At 34.0% G+C, this 14,189-nt stretch overlaps 1 protein-coding gene across 1 annotated transcript in view; it reads right to left on the minus strand.

Annotated features, from left to right (window-relative positions):
- Positions 1-289: 289 nt before the first annotated feature.
- The window catches only part of LOC103510366 (syntaxin-binding protein 5-like), a 25,916-nt gene continuing 12,016 nt past the window's right edge, over positions 290-14,189 (minus strand). The window contains exons 7-14 of the mRNA XM_026824431.1: positions 12,257-12,373; positions 8,453-8,674; positions 7,759-7,867; positions 5,900-5,983; positions 4,400-4,453; positions 1,437-1,574; positions 977-1,101; positions 290-640 (exon numbers count right to left, since the gene is read on the minus strand). Coding sequence (XP_026680232.1) covers positions 369-640; positions 977-1,101; positions 1,437-1,574; positions 4,400-4,453; positions 5,900-5,983; positions 7,759-7,867; positions 8,453-8,674; positions 12,257-12,373 — 1,121 coding nt within the window. The 3' untranslated portion in view covers positions 290-368. The remainder of the gene's footprint in view (positions 641-976; positions 1,102-1,436; positions 1,575-4,399; positions 4,454-5,899; positions 5,984-7,758; positions 7,868-8,452; positions 8,675-12,256; positions 12,374-14,189) is intronic.

Here is a 14,189-nt window from a genome sequence, read left to right on the forward strand (position 1 = left end):
TTACAAAGCAAACATCAATAAAGTTCTGAAAGGTCTTGGATGAGTAGAATATTTTAGCCATAATGGAAAATTCTCTTCTCTGATTGGTTGAAAAAGTGTCTACCGGTCCCGTGTTGGAGTGTCAGTCTAGTGTAAATCAGCCTTGAATCGGAGAAGTAGAAAACGAATAAAAAGCTCCTAATGCAACAGATCACCTTTGTATTTAGGTTTCCTATTCAGAGAGATTTTACAAAGCAAACATCAATAAAGTTCTGAAAGGTCTTGGAGAATCAAAAATCTTTAATTAAAACCGTGAAGTGAAGTACTTTTGATTTGGATAAGGGGATACTAAAGATCGGGTGATAAAGAGGAAGGATGTACATGCACTTTTAGAAATAATACCATTTCTTGTCTTTCTCCTTCTGCTTGAGCATGAGTTGATGTGCTGTACTGGAGAAGTTCTCAGCTTCGTTCATCATTCGCTGGGTGCGTTCTTCTAGTTGACTCAACTTGTCTCCTCTCTCCAGCATGAGTTGATGTGCTCGAGATACTTCTGAGCTAGCTGAGGTGGCGCGCTGATTCAGAGCGTCTAGTTGTGCATTAGGCCCGGGGATATGCTTGGCAACACTGCGAGATGGTTTTCCACTAGACACTTCGCCGACTGAAATGCAAGGAATAAAAATATGTTAAAATAAGCCCTTTACCTCACGTTTACACCATTTTTGGTTTTAGCCCGGTGGACTTCGGATATGGAAGTTGCTATTCGAGATAACGTCATAAAATTTAGCAAGGTGTATTATTTGAGGAACTGCATATACGAGTCTCGTATGTCTAGGACCATTCAAGACGTTCCCTGGTAATATATCAAAGGCTCGTAAAATATCTTAAAGTGAAAGAAAATGGTTGAGTAGAAAAGCTCTTTCAGGCGAACCCTGCTACTTAAATTACTTAAGTAAGTAATATCGTGGTACACATAAATCCAGTGTCTAATACTCACATAGTTCTTCTCGGTCCAGCTGTCTAACACCGCCACCAAATAATCCTTGGAAGAAACTTTGTTTGGGTAACTCGGGCATCTCATGAGGAAGAAATAGTTCGCCTACCATTTCCGCAAGACTTAGACTGAAATAAAAAACAAATTAATGATAAGAGCCAGCTGTATATAAGTCACTGAATGTGCAAGTTCCCGACAGATCACTGAAATTAAAATTTCCGTAGTTGGTATGGATGAGAAGTTGACAACGCGTAAAATAGGCAAGGAATGTATGAGAATTGCACCCCTCATCAACTTTATTAGTTTAATGATTAGCAAGGTGGATTTCGGATCTGGAGGTTGGTAATTCAAGTCATAAAATGAGAAAATGAATTTCTTTTTACTTTCTATTGAAAGTATTGCAATCGGTTCGAATTTTCGAAATCGGGAAATGGGTGGAAATATCCGTGCCCTGAGTTCTTACCTAAATTCTGCTGACACGGTAAACTTCTGAACCTCACTGGGAGAACACAAGTATAATCCATGACCTCGGTTGCTAAAACAGGGGTTTATTTTTTTTAACGGATTTCTCACAATATTCATCTTCAAGACTTTCAACACTCTCTGGAAGATATATCACAGTAAGTACCGTCTTATGCTCATATTTAAGGCTCCTTGCAGCTATCCTTGGTGCACTGTAGTCTTCAAAATTTCTCGAGATCTTCCTAAAACCCGAGGGAATACAAGATTGGTGAATTTGAAATGACAAATAAATAGATTCTTGCTTTCTATTGGAAATTATCATTATTTTTATTACATTAATAATAATTTTATATATTAACAAAACAATGGGTTAAGTTAAATTTATATAACTTTTTTACACATAGAATTTATATGTATAAAATATAAGTACATTTAATAGAAAAAAATATATTAAACAGTTAACTGTGCTACAAAACAAGTGGTTATTAAGAGTTGTTTTATATATTCTAAAATAATTATAATTTTTTCTAATAAAAACATTCAAAAAACAGACTACACCTTAAAGGTAACATTTATGTTTATGGGTAATAATATAGCACAGTGAGTTTTGCCTTCTATTATTCCTATAGGTAAAATAGATAGTACCTACTATTTATATCTTCAATGTGCTTGAAAGCTAAACGTTAATTTTGATTTCTGTGAGATTCTTTCTTTTGGCAAGGGAATGGTACATGTAGGGGGTAATAAATATGAAACAATATTAAATAAAACCTATGTGTGAAATAAAAAATGTCTTCTAAGGTAAGCTAAGAGATGGTAAACTAAATGGGAATTATTACGATACTGACTAAACATCAAACTGTAAGCAAGCAGCTTTAAACAATTGTAAAACATTTTCTAAAAAATATGCTCACAAGTATTTTTGAATCCGTGAATTAAAAATTTTGATTTTGGGGAAAAGTTTACAACAATGGCCACATAAATTGGTTCAGGACTTTCCAATCCACGTTTTTGAAGACATTTCTTTTCTTCAATGTCTTTCTTCTTTGGCATTATTTTATGGCAACAAAATCACTTTTAACAATTAAAATTTAAACTGGAAATTAAAATTGCTTTCAATGTGGGAAATTGGGAGAACTGTAAAACTAGCCGCTCTGTTAAATAAAATTTATTATAGTCGAAATTTTACCACAAATTTACACGCCAAAAAATCAATTATTGGCCAAGTTTTGTTTCCAAGTTTGGAAGCTAAATTATATGACACTCTATTTTGTTGACAAGGAGAGGGTATTCAGATTTGGTATCTACAGGTGTATACTAATTATTGATTTTTATCGCTTTTTCCATTATCGAAATGACAAAGTTTTCCTGTCGAATCTTTTCCACCCGATCAGAGGAAAATGAAGCAATTGAAGCATACAGCTCTCAGAACCGATGTAGAATGCTAACGAATCCAAACAGGAAAGTTTTAAAGGAAACTCAGAGGAAAATGAAGCAATTGAAGCATACAGCTCTCAGAACCGATGTAGAATGCTAACGAATCCAAACAGGAAAGTTTTAAAGGAAACGGAGTTTTCTAGCTAAAAAAGTTAGAGTTGGAAGTTAGTAATAGTTATGAACAAATAAAAGGAATATTGTGAAATATAGTTAAGGAAGTTGACTAAGGACAACTGAAATGAGTGGTACAGAATATTGTTCAGTGAAAGTTTCATGTTCAACATTGTCTAGTGCCTTGCCCATACGTGAGAGTGTGTGGTACATGAAGAAAATACATTACTGGAAAACTAAATGAAGCTCGTAAATTCTTTACAGAAAAAAATGGTTCATTTCACATAGATAGGTAGATCAAGTGATATTCTAATCTATTTCTCAAAGGCAAAACATCAAAATCAAATACACTCAAATCTAAAATCAACCGGACACGAGATAATAAAAAGAATTATCAATTCGGAGGTGTATACTAATTATTGATTTTTATCGCTTTTTCCATTATCGAAATGACAAAGTTTTCCTGTCGAATCTTTTCCACCCGATTTTTTGTTCTTTTTGGGAGCGATCGAAATCTGAAGCCCGACTGGCTGTTGTGATTAGGAATTGAGTGTATTTTCTCAGACAAGTTGTAGAAACAAGAAGAAACAACATGGTGTAGATGTAGAAAATAGAGAGTCTCAATATTAGCACTAGGGAAGAGAAGATATCAAGAGTGAAAAAACTTGGACGGTAATTAACAAAATATTGAGTGGACTTATATTTGATCTGGTTTTATCAAAGACTTGGGTAACTGGAAGTTAAATTAACTGGAGATTTTCTAACCCTAATAAAATTAGTTCACCTTCTACTCAAGACTTTAATTGTTAATTATTGTCCAATAGAAAATACTAAGGAGCTAATAGAGTAAAGTATCCTGAAAGAATAAGAGTAGATGTGAAGATAAGTAGTTGCTCAAACACATTTGCGGAATTGAAGAGAAAAAACTTGCATCAGGTTTTATCAAAGCATTATTTCATATTCATAATTTTGTATTAAATTCTGTAGTAAGGCTAGAAGAAGGGAACACTAGGCCTTTGTACTTTTGGTGGACTTGAATCACTTACTTCTTAGTCTAGAGATTTATTTTCAAGTTCCAAGTTATCACTTTCCAGTTCTGACCAATTATTTTGTATTTTATTAAACATGATAGTTCTCTATCATGTCAATTACCTCTTACTTTCCTTATCCTAAAGGAAGGAAAGCAATGGAACTTCTTTCTATACCGTAAATTGTGAAAACTTCTCTATCATGTCAATTACCTCTTACTTTCCTTATCCTAAAGGAAGGAAAGCAATGGAACTTCTTTCTATACCGTAAATTGTGAAAATAAGTAAATTACAACTTCAATGCTTTGACAAAACCTATCATTTTCAAGAGATAAGTGGTGTTTATTCTAGGATTCTTTCAAGTTTCGTTCATATCAGTTCATCATACCTCTTCAACCATTGCTCGTCGTCGTTAATTGTTCGCTGTTTCCTTTGCTTACATCTATGTAATAAAATAACACGGTTAATGTTTTATTTCTCATTATTAAGATAGGGTGACAGGCGAGGACCTTAGGGGTGAAATAAACGGTACTCAGTTTAAACAACTTCGCCGAGTGGGGCTGCAAAGTCCCTTTACCCACACAGTCTACTTAAAGATCATCTTCTCCTTCTTAGTTTTAAGAGGGTAAAGATGATCCAAAAATCAGATTTCTTTTCAAAACACATTATTTTAACCTTGCCAAGTGCGTTTGGAAAGTCCATTTCTTGCAATGAATAGAGAGGTTACTTCATAAAGAACTTCGCACCTTCAAATATGTACAAAATATAACATTGCAGGGTAAATTTGATTGGCTAAGTAGACGTCCAAATACGTATTTACGAAATGAGTGCAAAATTACTTTATGGAATTCCACTTATTTGATTTGAGTACTGTTTAGATTTATTTTCAGGTCCCTTAGTGCCAGTCTGTACAATTAATTAGCTTATACAATCACCCCATTTAGTCTGGTTAGACCCTAGAGAATTTAAGTCAAACTTGTATATTGGTTAAATTTCTAAAACATCGTTTGTCTGCATGTTTTCCACTAGACACTTCGCCGACTGAAATGCAAGGAATAAAAATATGTTAAAATAAGCCCTTTACCTCACGTTTACACCATTTTTGATTTTAGCGCGGTAGACTTCGGATATGGAAGTTGCTATTCGAGATAACTTTATTTGATTTGAGTACTGTTTAGATTTATTTTCAGGTCCCTTAGTGCCAGTCTGTACAATTAATTAGCTTATACAATCACCCCATTTTGTCTGGTTAGACCCTAGAGAATTTAAGTCAAACTTGTATATTGGTTAAATTTCTGAAACATCGTTTGTCTGCACTCTGATTTGCTCAGATTACAGATATCCAGTTCAGCTGTTATATTGACAAAGCAAGCATAGAGAGCAGAAAATGACCACTATTGGTCCATGCCTGGTGAGAAATAACAACACTTAGCACTAACAGATAGCTTGAGCCACATTGAAAGCTTTTAGCTGGATTCTTTGTTAGTTTTGATTACACATAAAAAAGCGTATTGCACTTTTCACCAAAATGTTTATATTATTTCTTTCTACTTCCCCTAGACAGGGTGTTCAATTAATTGTCTACCAAAATATTTGGGTAGGATGGCAGAGATTGCCTAAGGCAATAATCCCGCCTTTTGTAAAATTTAATTCTTCAATGAATTTTAAACAATAAAGAGTTAGATATTGTTACAAAATCGTGAAGATATTTGTAAAATTTCTCTGAACTCCTAACGATTTATACAAAAAGTTTAAACAAAATGTAGAAAAACCAAAGTAAAAAGAACATTATAGTTAATCAAAGGAAACATTTGTATTTTTAAATGAAATCGACACCTATCTTAAATTAAATTTTCTCTGACTGTAAGTAAAACGAGAGGAAACTTACTTATCCGTGTCTTCATTGACAAACATCTGTTGCCCCCATATTGATAACATGGGATCTACAATGCCCTGTTTGTGCGTCTGAAAACTGTGAAATAAATTAACGTCAATTGCATGACATTTCACCGAATACATTTTCTTTCAATCAAAACTATCTTCCATCACGGTTGATATATGGACAGGTGACCCACATTTTTCAACGATCACGAGATATAGACTTGGTGGGTTTAATGAGCATAAGACGGTACTTACTGTGATATATCTTCCAGAGAGTGTTGAAAGTCTTGAAGATGAATATTGTGAGAAATCCGTTAAAGCCAATATTGAAGCCTAACCTCCTATGTTCTGTGATTCGTTGAACGGGTAAAGTTGGATCAGAAAGCGATACAAAATGAATGATATTCATCTGCTTATTCTCAAGGAAGGGTACTAGATTTTTTTTTGTGTTTATCAAAACATTAGCATGAAAGTTACTTTTTCTAAAGGGTGTCCCAATAAGAACGCAAGATTTGAAAGGGTCATAACTTTTTTATGCGTTGTTTTATCTTACCCAATCTTTGACATATGGATTGTAAACAATGTAAACATATCAAATTTATTCATCATGGAGTCCTAAATTGTTCTACAACGCGTTAGCATAATAAAATCGACACAATATCACTTTTGCGCGAGAATTTTCCTAGTCGAAATCGTGTCATTTTCAGTTTTGCTGAGGAGATAATATATGGCCTCCATGATCATATAATTTTACCTCCCTAGACTTCTTTCTGTGAGGGTATCTAAAGTCACATGTATACACCAACAAACCCACAAGCTTTGAAGCATTTAAAAGTTGAAATTGAAAGTTTCATCAACGAGATACAGCCTGATTTCCTCGAATTTGTCATCGAAAATTTTGTCAAAAGAGAACGAATGTACCATCAAAGTCAAGGAGGTTATTTATATGATTATTGTTCCATAAAAAATTTCAGAATGTTTACTTAATCATTTAAGAAATCCATTTTCTTCCACGGAGAACCATGTTTAATTTAACAATCAAATCTTGCGTTCTTATTGGGATTTGGGACACCCTTTATTACACAACTGGTACATTTTCATCGCTACTTCTGAGCAGATAATCAGACGATCATTTCATTTTGTAAAGTTAGCAAAGCGTTACATACTCACATTCACACATTCCTAATTTATATTACTCTCTCGAGAGATAATCACGAAAGACGATGGGAAATTTTCGTTGTACATAAAATTTACAAAAAAATTCATCAGATAGGTATTGGCATAATTATGACCAAATTTGTTTCCTTGACATCTATCGCAATTATCTCCACAAAAAATCTCGATATTTTAGTAAGTTCAATGTACATACATGCAACAGATCCAATCATTAGTTATATTAGGACGTTAGCGTTTTTGCCCAATTAGTTTGTACGTTATTTACACTTGTTTTAAGTTCCAACATTATGTTGACTGGTACTACTGCTAATACAGGGCTAAAATGACTACTTTTGACTACATAATAAGTGACAATAGAGAGCCCAAAGAAAGCAAAAAACTAAATCTAGATACCAAAAATTAGATCTGATGGAAAAGCAAAGAAAATGGAGTAGACTAAAGTAATTCGAAACTGAAATCTAAAGTGTTCAGTGCTCTTGAGGAAAATGGGAAAACCTGACTTTGGTTTTAATTTTTTCCTTTTCTTTTTTTACCCTTCTTAACTTACCTACTGAGATTTTTTTTTCTTTTTGGGCATGAAAGATTAAATTTCACCCAAATTATAAAACAGATAAGCTCTGATCAAATAATCAGTTATATAGCAGACATTCCGACCTCCATGTAGCGGTAGTTAGGATATAGTATTCTTACCTGAGATCGGCTAGTGGCAGAAATTCGAGATCTATTAATAACCGCAAGCTTGGGAGACTATGAGCGGTGATACGACCGTTGGATAAATAACTCACAACACAAACACTATCTGTAACACATAACAGGCACTGGCAATGACAGAGCTATCTCATACATAGGTATAGAATCTAGATATCGCAATGACAGAGCTAATAACTCACAACACAAACACTATCTGTAACACATAAAAGCAAATAATTACAGGCACTGGCAATGACAGAGCTATCTCATACATAGGTATAGAATCTAGATATTCGACTCTGATTTGCTGTTCCTTTCAATGCTGTTTTCATTGTTCTTTCTTCTATGATGTCAAGATATAATTATGTTCATACGATTAATAATAAATGATAATTGGAGATTCAATTAGCATAAATTCTAGATTAACTTCAAACTGTCCGATAGGAAATTAACCCGTAAAATTTAGACCTATGGGGTCTAAATTTTAAGTTCAACTCCCAGATCATGCCGTCCAAATGGCTAATTACAAAATTTCAGCCAAACAGACCACCCAATCCGAGATTCAAACCCAATCAGTAAAATAAACAAGGTACCTGTATTAAATCTGACTTACTTAAATTCGTATAAGCTTAACCCATCTTTTGGGGCTGTTTGGCCCTACGCCTAAGTCTCAGAGTGGGTTTGACTGACTTACCTTTGAGATGAATAATTTCAGCCTTTACAATAAAATCGTTCTCAGTCAACTGTTGCCGATAAATACAATTCTGAGAGGGCAGGGCGACTACTCTTGCTTGCTTTTCACTTATTGCTACTACAAATTGCTTATCACAAGAATTAGAATTATAAGAATCAACAGTGGGAGGAGGAGACATACGGCTACTAGGAGACGATTTGGTGGGCGTTTCTGAAACCGAAGGAAGAGAAATTTCGTTTTAATTTGATAAATTTAAATTTACTGAATATTCGATTCACAAACATTTAATAAATGATACTTTCCGGGTGGGACCACCAAAATGCCAATCAAATGATATTTTCCCAATGAGCTGCCACTCTCGTTTCTGTCTCATTTGTTAACCACATATCTTCGACCAAATCAGAGGTCGGCTAGTACTTAAAAAAACCGACCTAATAAAGTTCAAAATAAAAGATATAACTTTGTATTCAACGTGCTATCGCCGCTGGTTAAAGGTATTAGAGTAATCCCCATTGTTTCTACCGTAATGACGCGATGGTTCAATATTGCACGCTTTTATTGATGCATTTACGAAAGTGCTTATAAAAAAAAAAAAAAAAAAAAAAAAAAAACCGGCCCAATAAAGTTCAAAATAAAAGATATAACTTTGCATTCAACGTGCTATCGCCGCTGGTTAAAGGTATTAGAGTAATCCCCATTGTTTTTACCGTAATGACGCGATGGTTCAATATTGCACGCTTTTATTGATGCATTTATGAAAGTGCTTAACTTAGGACACAAGTTAGGAGGGTTGTTAAGAAAAATAAGCCCTAATCTTACCGTTATTAGAAAAAATACGTTTCAATTTCTAAAGATTTCTTTAGAAAGCTTTCTGAGATTGTGATAATGGAAATGCCTCTACAAATTCCTTTCTTTCGTTTTTTATTGGTTTCCTCATTGTTATTTTATATTTCAGCGTCTATTGAAGATTCTTAATCTAAGCTATAAAACTTAGCTTCAGGTTTATAGCCTTCTTTCGGAGAATATTTCCCGAGGAATTTTTCAAGATGGCGTAAAACTTTTCTTATGTAATTACGATAATGATTAATATCTATTATCTACCCACATAATGATAAAATTACATGTAAAGGTCAGCCAGTAAGATGCTGGCTACATTTCCACTTTGTACGAATAAAGATAAACCCAAAGATTTACACCCATATTCAAGGGGCAAACATTTTCAGACTGAAGTAAATTTTGGTCAACCAGATGTTCAGTATTCACCGTGTCTATTTTCTAAAACTATCGATAGTTATCGATAGTTTTTTTGAAAAATATCGATAACTATCGATGGCGCCGACTATCGATAGTTCTCCTCCTCTACCTCAACCTCAAATGGAATGTTTTCTTCCATGATGAAATCCAACTTGAATGAACGCCAATTCAAGTGAGTAGCGACCAGTACAGAGCAAAGCACAGTCAGTCTACTTGGAATGCTAATGCAGATCACGAAAAATTGTGACATGTTTCGGCATTACACAAAGAAATAGTTTAACATTTCTTTACATTACATTTATAAGGCATATAAAATTGAAACAACAGCCAAAATGTGTTTGGAGGGAAAAAAGACGAAAAAGTAGGAAACAAAATCGTTTTGAATGTCGAGTGATTTTCCTTTCATCAGTTTTTTTTTTTAACATCACATTTTCCAAAGATTGCTTATAAAGGAGATCATTCGAAACATTGATTCAAATTGTTCAACAGGTACAATAATTGGGCTGGGAAAACGAAATTTCATAGATGAGACGTTTCAAAAAATTATCATAGGTATTTTTCAATTTCTATATTGAAAGATTTTGACTCCTGTCATTTCGGAACATTTGAAGAAAAAGTGTCCTACAAAATTTAAAAAAGCAATTTGGATTTTCCATTTACCTAGTTCTAAAATATAATATCTACAATAATTAAAATATTGTTTTATGATGACAGTAGTAAAAATTCACAAATTCATAACATTGTAGAAGGTAATAAAAAATGTACTGTCGTCTAATGTTTCAGTAGCCAAAGCTATTCTAGTAAGGCCAAGTTCCTATCCAAAAATGTCGTCCTATAAAAGTGGTGAGATCAGAAAATTAAGGCCAAGTCTGCATTCCCAGTTTTTCGCGTCTGCTGAAAATGTTGGATCTCAATTCCTTCAACCTTCTCTCAATTTCAACTTGGCAATGTTTTCCTTTTATTTTCATGTTAATAATAGGTACCGTATTTAGGTATTAATTTGAGAAGGAAAAAATTTATAAGGCATATAAAATTGAAACAACAGCCAAAATGTGTTTGGAGGGAAAAAAGACGAAAAAGTAGGAAACAAAATCGAAAAAAAAAGGGAAGTAAAACGTGATGAAATCTTTTCTCTATGCAAACAGTATTGAGGGCATGCAAAACAATAAGGAAATAAAATTGAAAATAATTAAGGGATAAAATAAATGAGAAAAATAAAATGACAAGAAATGTAAAAAATATACGACAGTTTTGGATAGTACGTCACCAAATGAGGGATGTTAAAGACAAGAGACTCAGAGGAGAGAGGGACAAACATTTTCACTAGATTCATGAATAGGGTCCTAGGGTCCTACTGGTGGGAAAAGAGTAAACAGGGTCTTACTACACAACTTTAGGGATCTTTGGAGGCCACAGAACACACATATACAGAAGGTTATAGTTTGTTAAGAAGATTAAGAAGGGGATAAAGTTTAGCCAACTTGCAAAGCCATTCATTTTAACTTGAGACGAGGTATTTAGGGATCGTCTTACTACACAACTTTAGGGATCTTTGGAGGCCACAGAACACACATATACAGAAGGTTATAGTTTGTTAAGAAGATTAAGAAGGGGGATAAAGTTTAGCCAACTTGCAAAGCCATTCATTTTAACTTGAGACGAGGTATTTAGGGATCAACCAAGATATGTTGTCAGATCATTGAAAATAAACACGATGTTTTTCTTATACAGTTATGAACTCATTCTCAATTTATTTTCATTTGTCTCAAGTTAACGTAAAGGGAAGCAATGATTAGATCACGATAACTTTTGAAAGGTATACTTAAACTCAATGTAGAAATTAGAAAATGACATAAAAAATACACCCTTCGTAGAAAGTCGTGATCCAACGTCAACCAAAAGAAGAAGTAAAGCATGTAGGTAATGTAATGTAAGAATAAAGGATTCAAAACACATTCTGTCATTTCGAATTTAAAGTTTTTATTAAGACGGTATTGTACCTAGGGCCTTAGTGTTTATTTTAGGTCATTTGTAAAAAAAAAATATCAACGAAACAAAGCTAGTTTTGGCAGATTCCATTGATTAGTTCTATCAATATTGCAGCCCCTCCATCTTCGGCATTGGTCGATCAATTTTTCGACGTTTCATCAATTTGTGGATTTTGACGAATTTTTAAAGAGTCAGACCATGGCCCCAGGGTTTCAACCGAAAATGGAACGAACAAGTAGTCTTCAACAATCTGCTTGTACTTGGTCTTTTTCTGCGACGCAGCTATTTCAGCTATCAATCAGCTATTTCTAATAATGAAATAGCTGATTGATTCTTAGTAAAGTTCATTATGCCTACTCATCGTCAATCTCAATTTACTGCCGCTTTTTGAAAGTTGGATGCAATTTTCAAAATCCCAGATGTAAGATATCTTCAAAAAAATTATCGCACTTGTTCGTAAAATAGTGCGTATGCCCCCCATTACTTTTCAAGATAGAAAATTCGTACTTCGCTAAAAACAAGGCAATTGGACACAATCTACATATATTCTAGTAAGCATACCTGACTTCTTCGTATAAGACTCAGCAAACACCAAGCAATGAATCGATTCGTCACTAATATTTTCTAAACTGGACATACTGGAACTTCTACTTCTTGAAAACGAGCTGTCCAATTTGTCTGAAGGAAGAACACACAACAGAATGGTTAGTTCTTCTAAAATAGACTTGACATTCGTTTTATTACGAGATTTCTTTAAATTTATTGAAATGATCAAGAGGTACTTTTCAGAAAAATTGAATTATTTTCTATGAGAGTTTATACAATATACGCTGTTTTAGGTCTTATTTTAGACTAAGAATATAGAAATAGTTTAGGAGAGATTCGATGGACCCAATTAATGAGCTTGGAATACAGAGAGCTTGAAATACAGGACGCAAGTTTGACTTAATAGTCAAGACTCAAAATTGTTTCATAATAAAAAAAGGAAAACATTGCCAAGTTGTAATTGAGAGAAGGTTGAAGGAATTGAGATCCAGCATTTTCAGCAGACACGAAAAACTGGGAATGTAGACTTGGCCTTAATTTTCTGATCTCACCACTTTTATAGGCCGACATTTTTGGATAGGAACTTGGCCTTTTTTCACATTACTGTTTTTCTGGGGGATCTCACTCCTTTTCTCTAAGTGTGTATTTATACATGATTAGTAGGTACATACATATATCTCCTTATTACCTAGCTATTTGCGAGCTTTTGAAAAGCTGTTGTTGTTGGTGGTAAAATATGTTTTTTGATACCTAACTATGCCTTTAGTTAGTAAAAAAAAGCGGTCGAAATACTGCTAACTGTAAAAATGCGGTAATACACCGCTAAACGTTGTTCCGAGGTTCATAAAAATTACCATATGGGGGTTTTTAGGTATGGTTTTGGGGGTCTACTCTCATAACTTTTTCGCTATCTCTAACCGTTTAGTGAAAACCGCCAAAAAGCGGTTATTTCCGCCTGTGGGTGGAGCCCAGTGCAACTTTTGCCGATTTTCAGATTTTTCCCTTTACTTACTCATAAAGACCTACCATCCTGCCAAATTTCAAGTTTCTACGACATCGGGAAGTGCCTCATAATTTTGATGAGTGAATCAGTGAGTCAGTCAGTCGTAAAGTAAGCGACTTTCAAGCCGTTATTTCGTTAAAGCTAGAACTTCGGAATTTCGCAGGCATAATGAGCATTTATAGGTTAACATATGGTCCAAATTTCATGACATTACGTGGAAAATTAACGGAGTTATGATAGGGGTAAAAATGCGTCGAGATGTTTCGTGTAATGAACTTTAAGTGAAGACTCAAACAAAAGGGTTTAGCCCTTTTAAGTCCGCTGTTTTTGATTTGCTAAAAGAAAAGAAAAGTTTCATAATTATTAACTAACGTTAATAAACAGTAAAGGTAACTTGCAAAGAAAAATCTTCTACATGATAGTAGTCCTTTTATGTAACACATTGACGAGCGTGGAAAAAAGGACAAGAAAAATAAAATTTTTGCTTTCAGAAAAGAATTTCTAAAGATTCTAAAAAGGGCACTGTAAGAAATTGTGTGTTTAATAATGTTATGTGTAAGCGGAGAAAAAAGGAAGGTGGAGAGAAATAGCTGAAAGTCTAATTCGGGCACTACGTAAGACTTTACTTTCTGTAAACTTATTGGAAACTACAAGGAGAAAGCAAGATGCAGTCCTATTAACAAGAAGAAAAATAAAATTAGTATTGCGCTAATACTTTGTTACTTTGATTGCTTTAGGTTTGATGTATCCATTGAATTTCAAAGCGTTTTTCACCATCTTTACTTTTGCTCTTGCAAGGAAGGATGGTATGTGTGTGTGACTAGCTATAATTTGAATAATATTTATTTTTTTTTTAGGTTCTTTGTTCTGTTTACTCTAGTTTAGATCCCGCGTGCGCGTTCGCGACGGTTCGGCAAGGCCGGGCTGGTGCGGTCACACACGATA

Source organism: Diaphorina citri, unplaced genomic scaffold, assembly GCF_000475195.1.
Source record: "Diaphorina citri unplaced genomic scaffold, Diaci psyllid genome assembly version 1.1 scaffold590, whole genome shotgun sequence".
In the NCBI taxonomy this organism is placed as follows: domain Eukaryota; kingdom Metazoa; phylum Arthropoda; class Insecta; order Hemiptera; family Psyllidae; genus Diaphorina; species Diaphorina citri.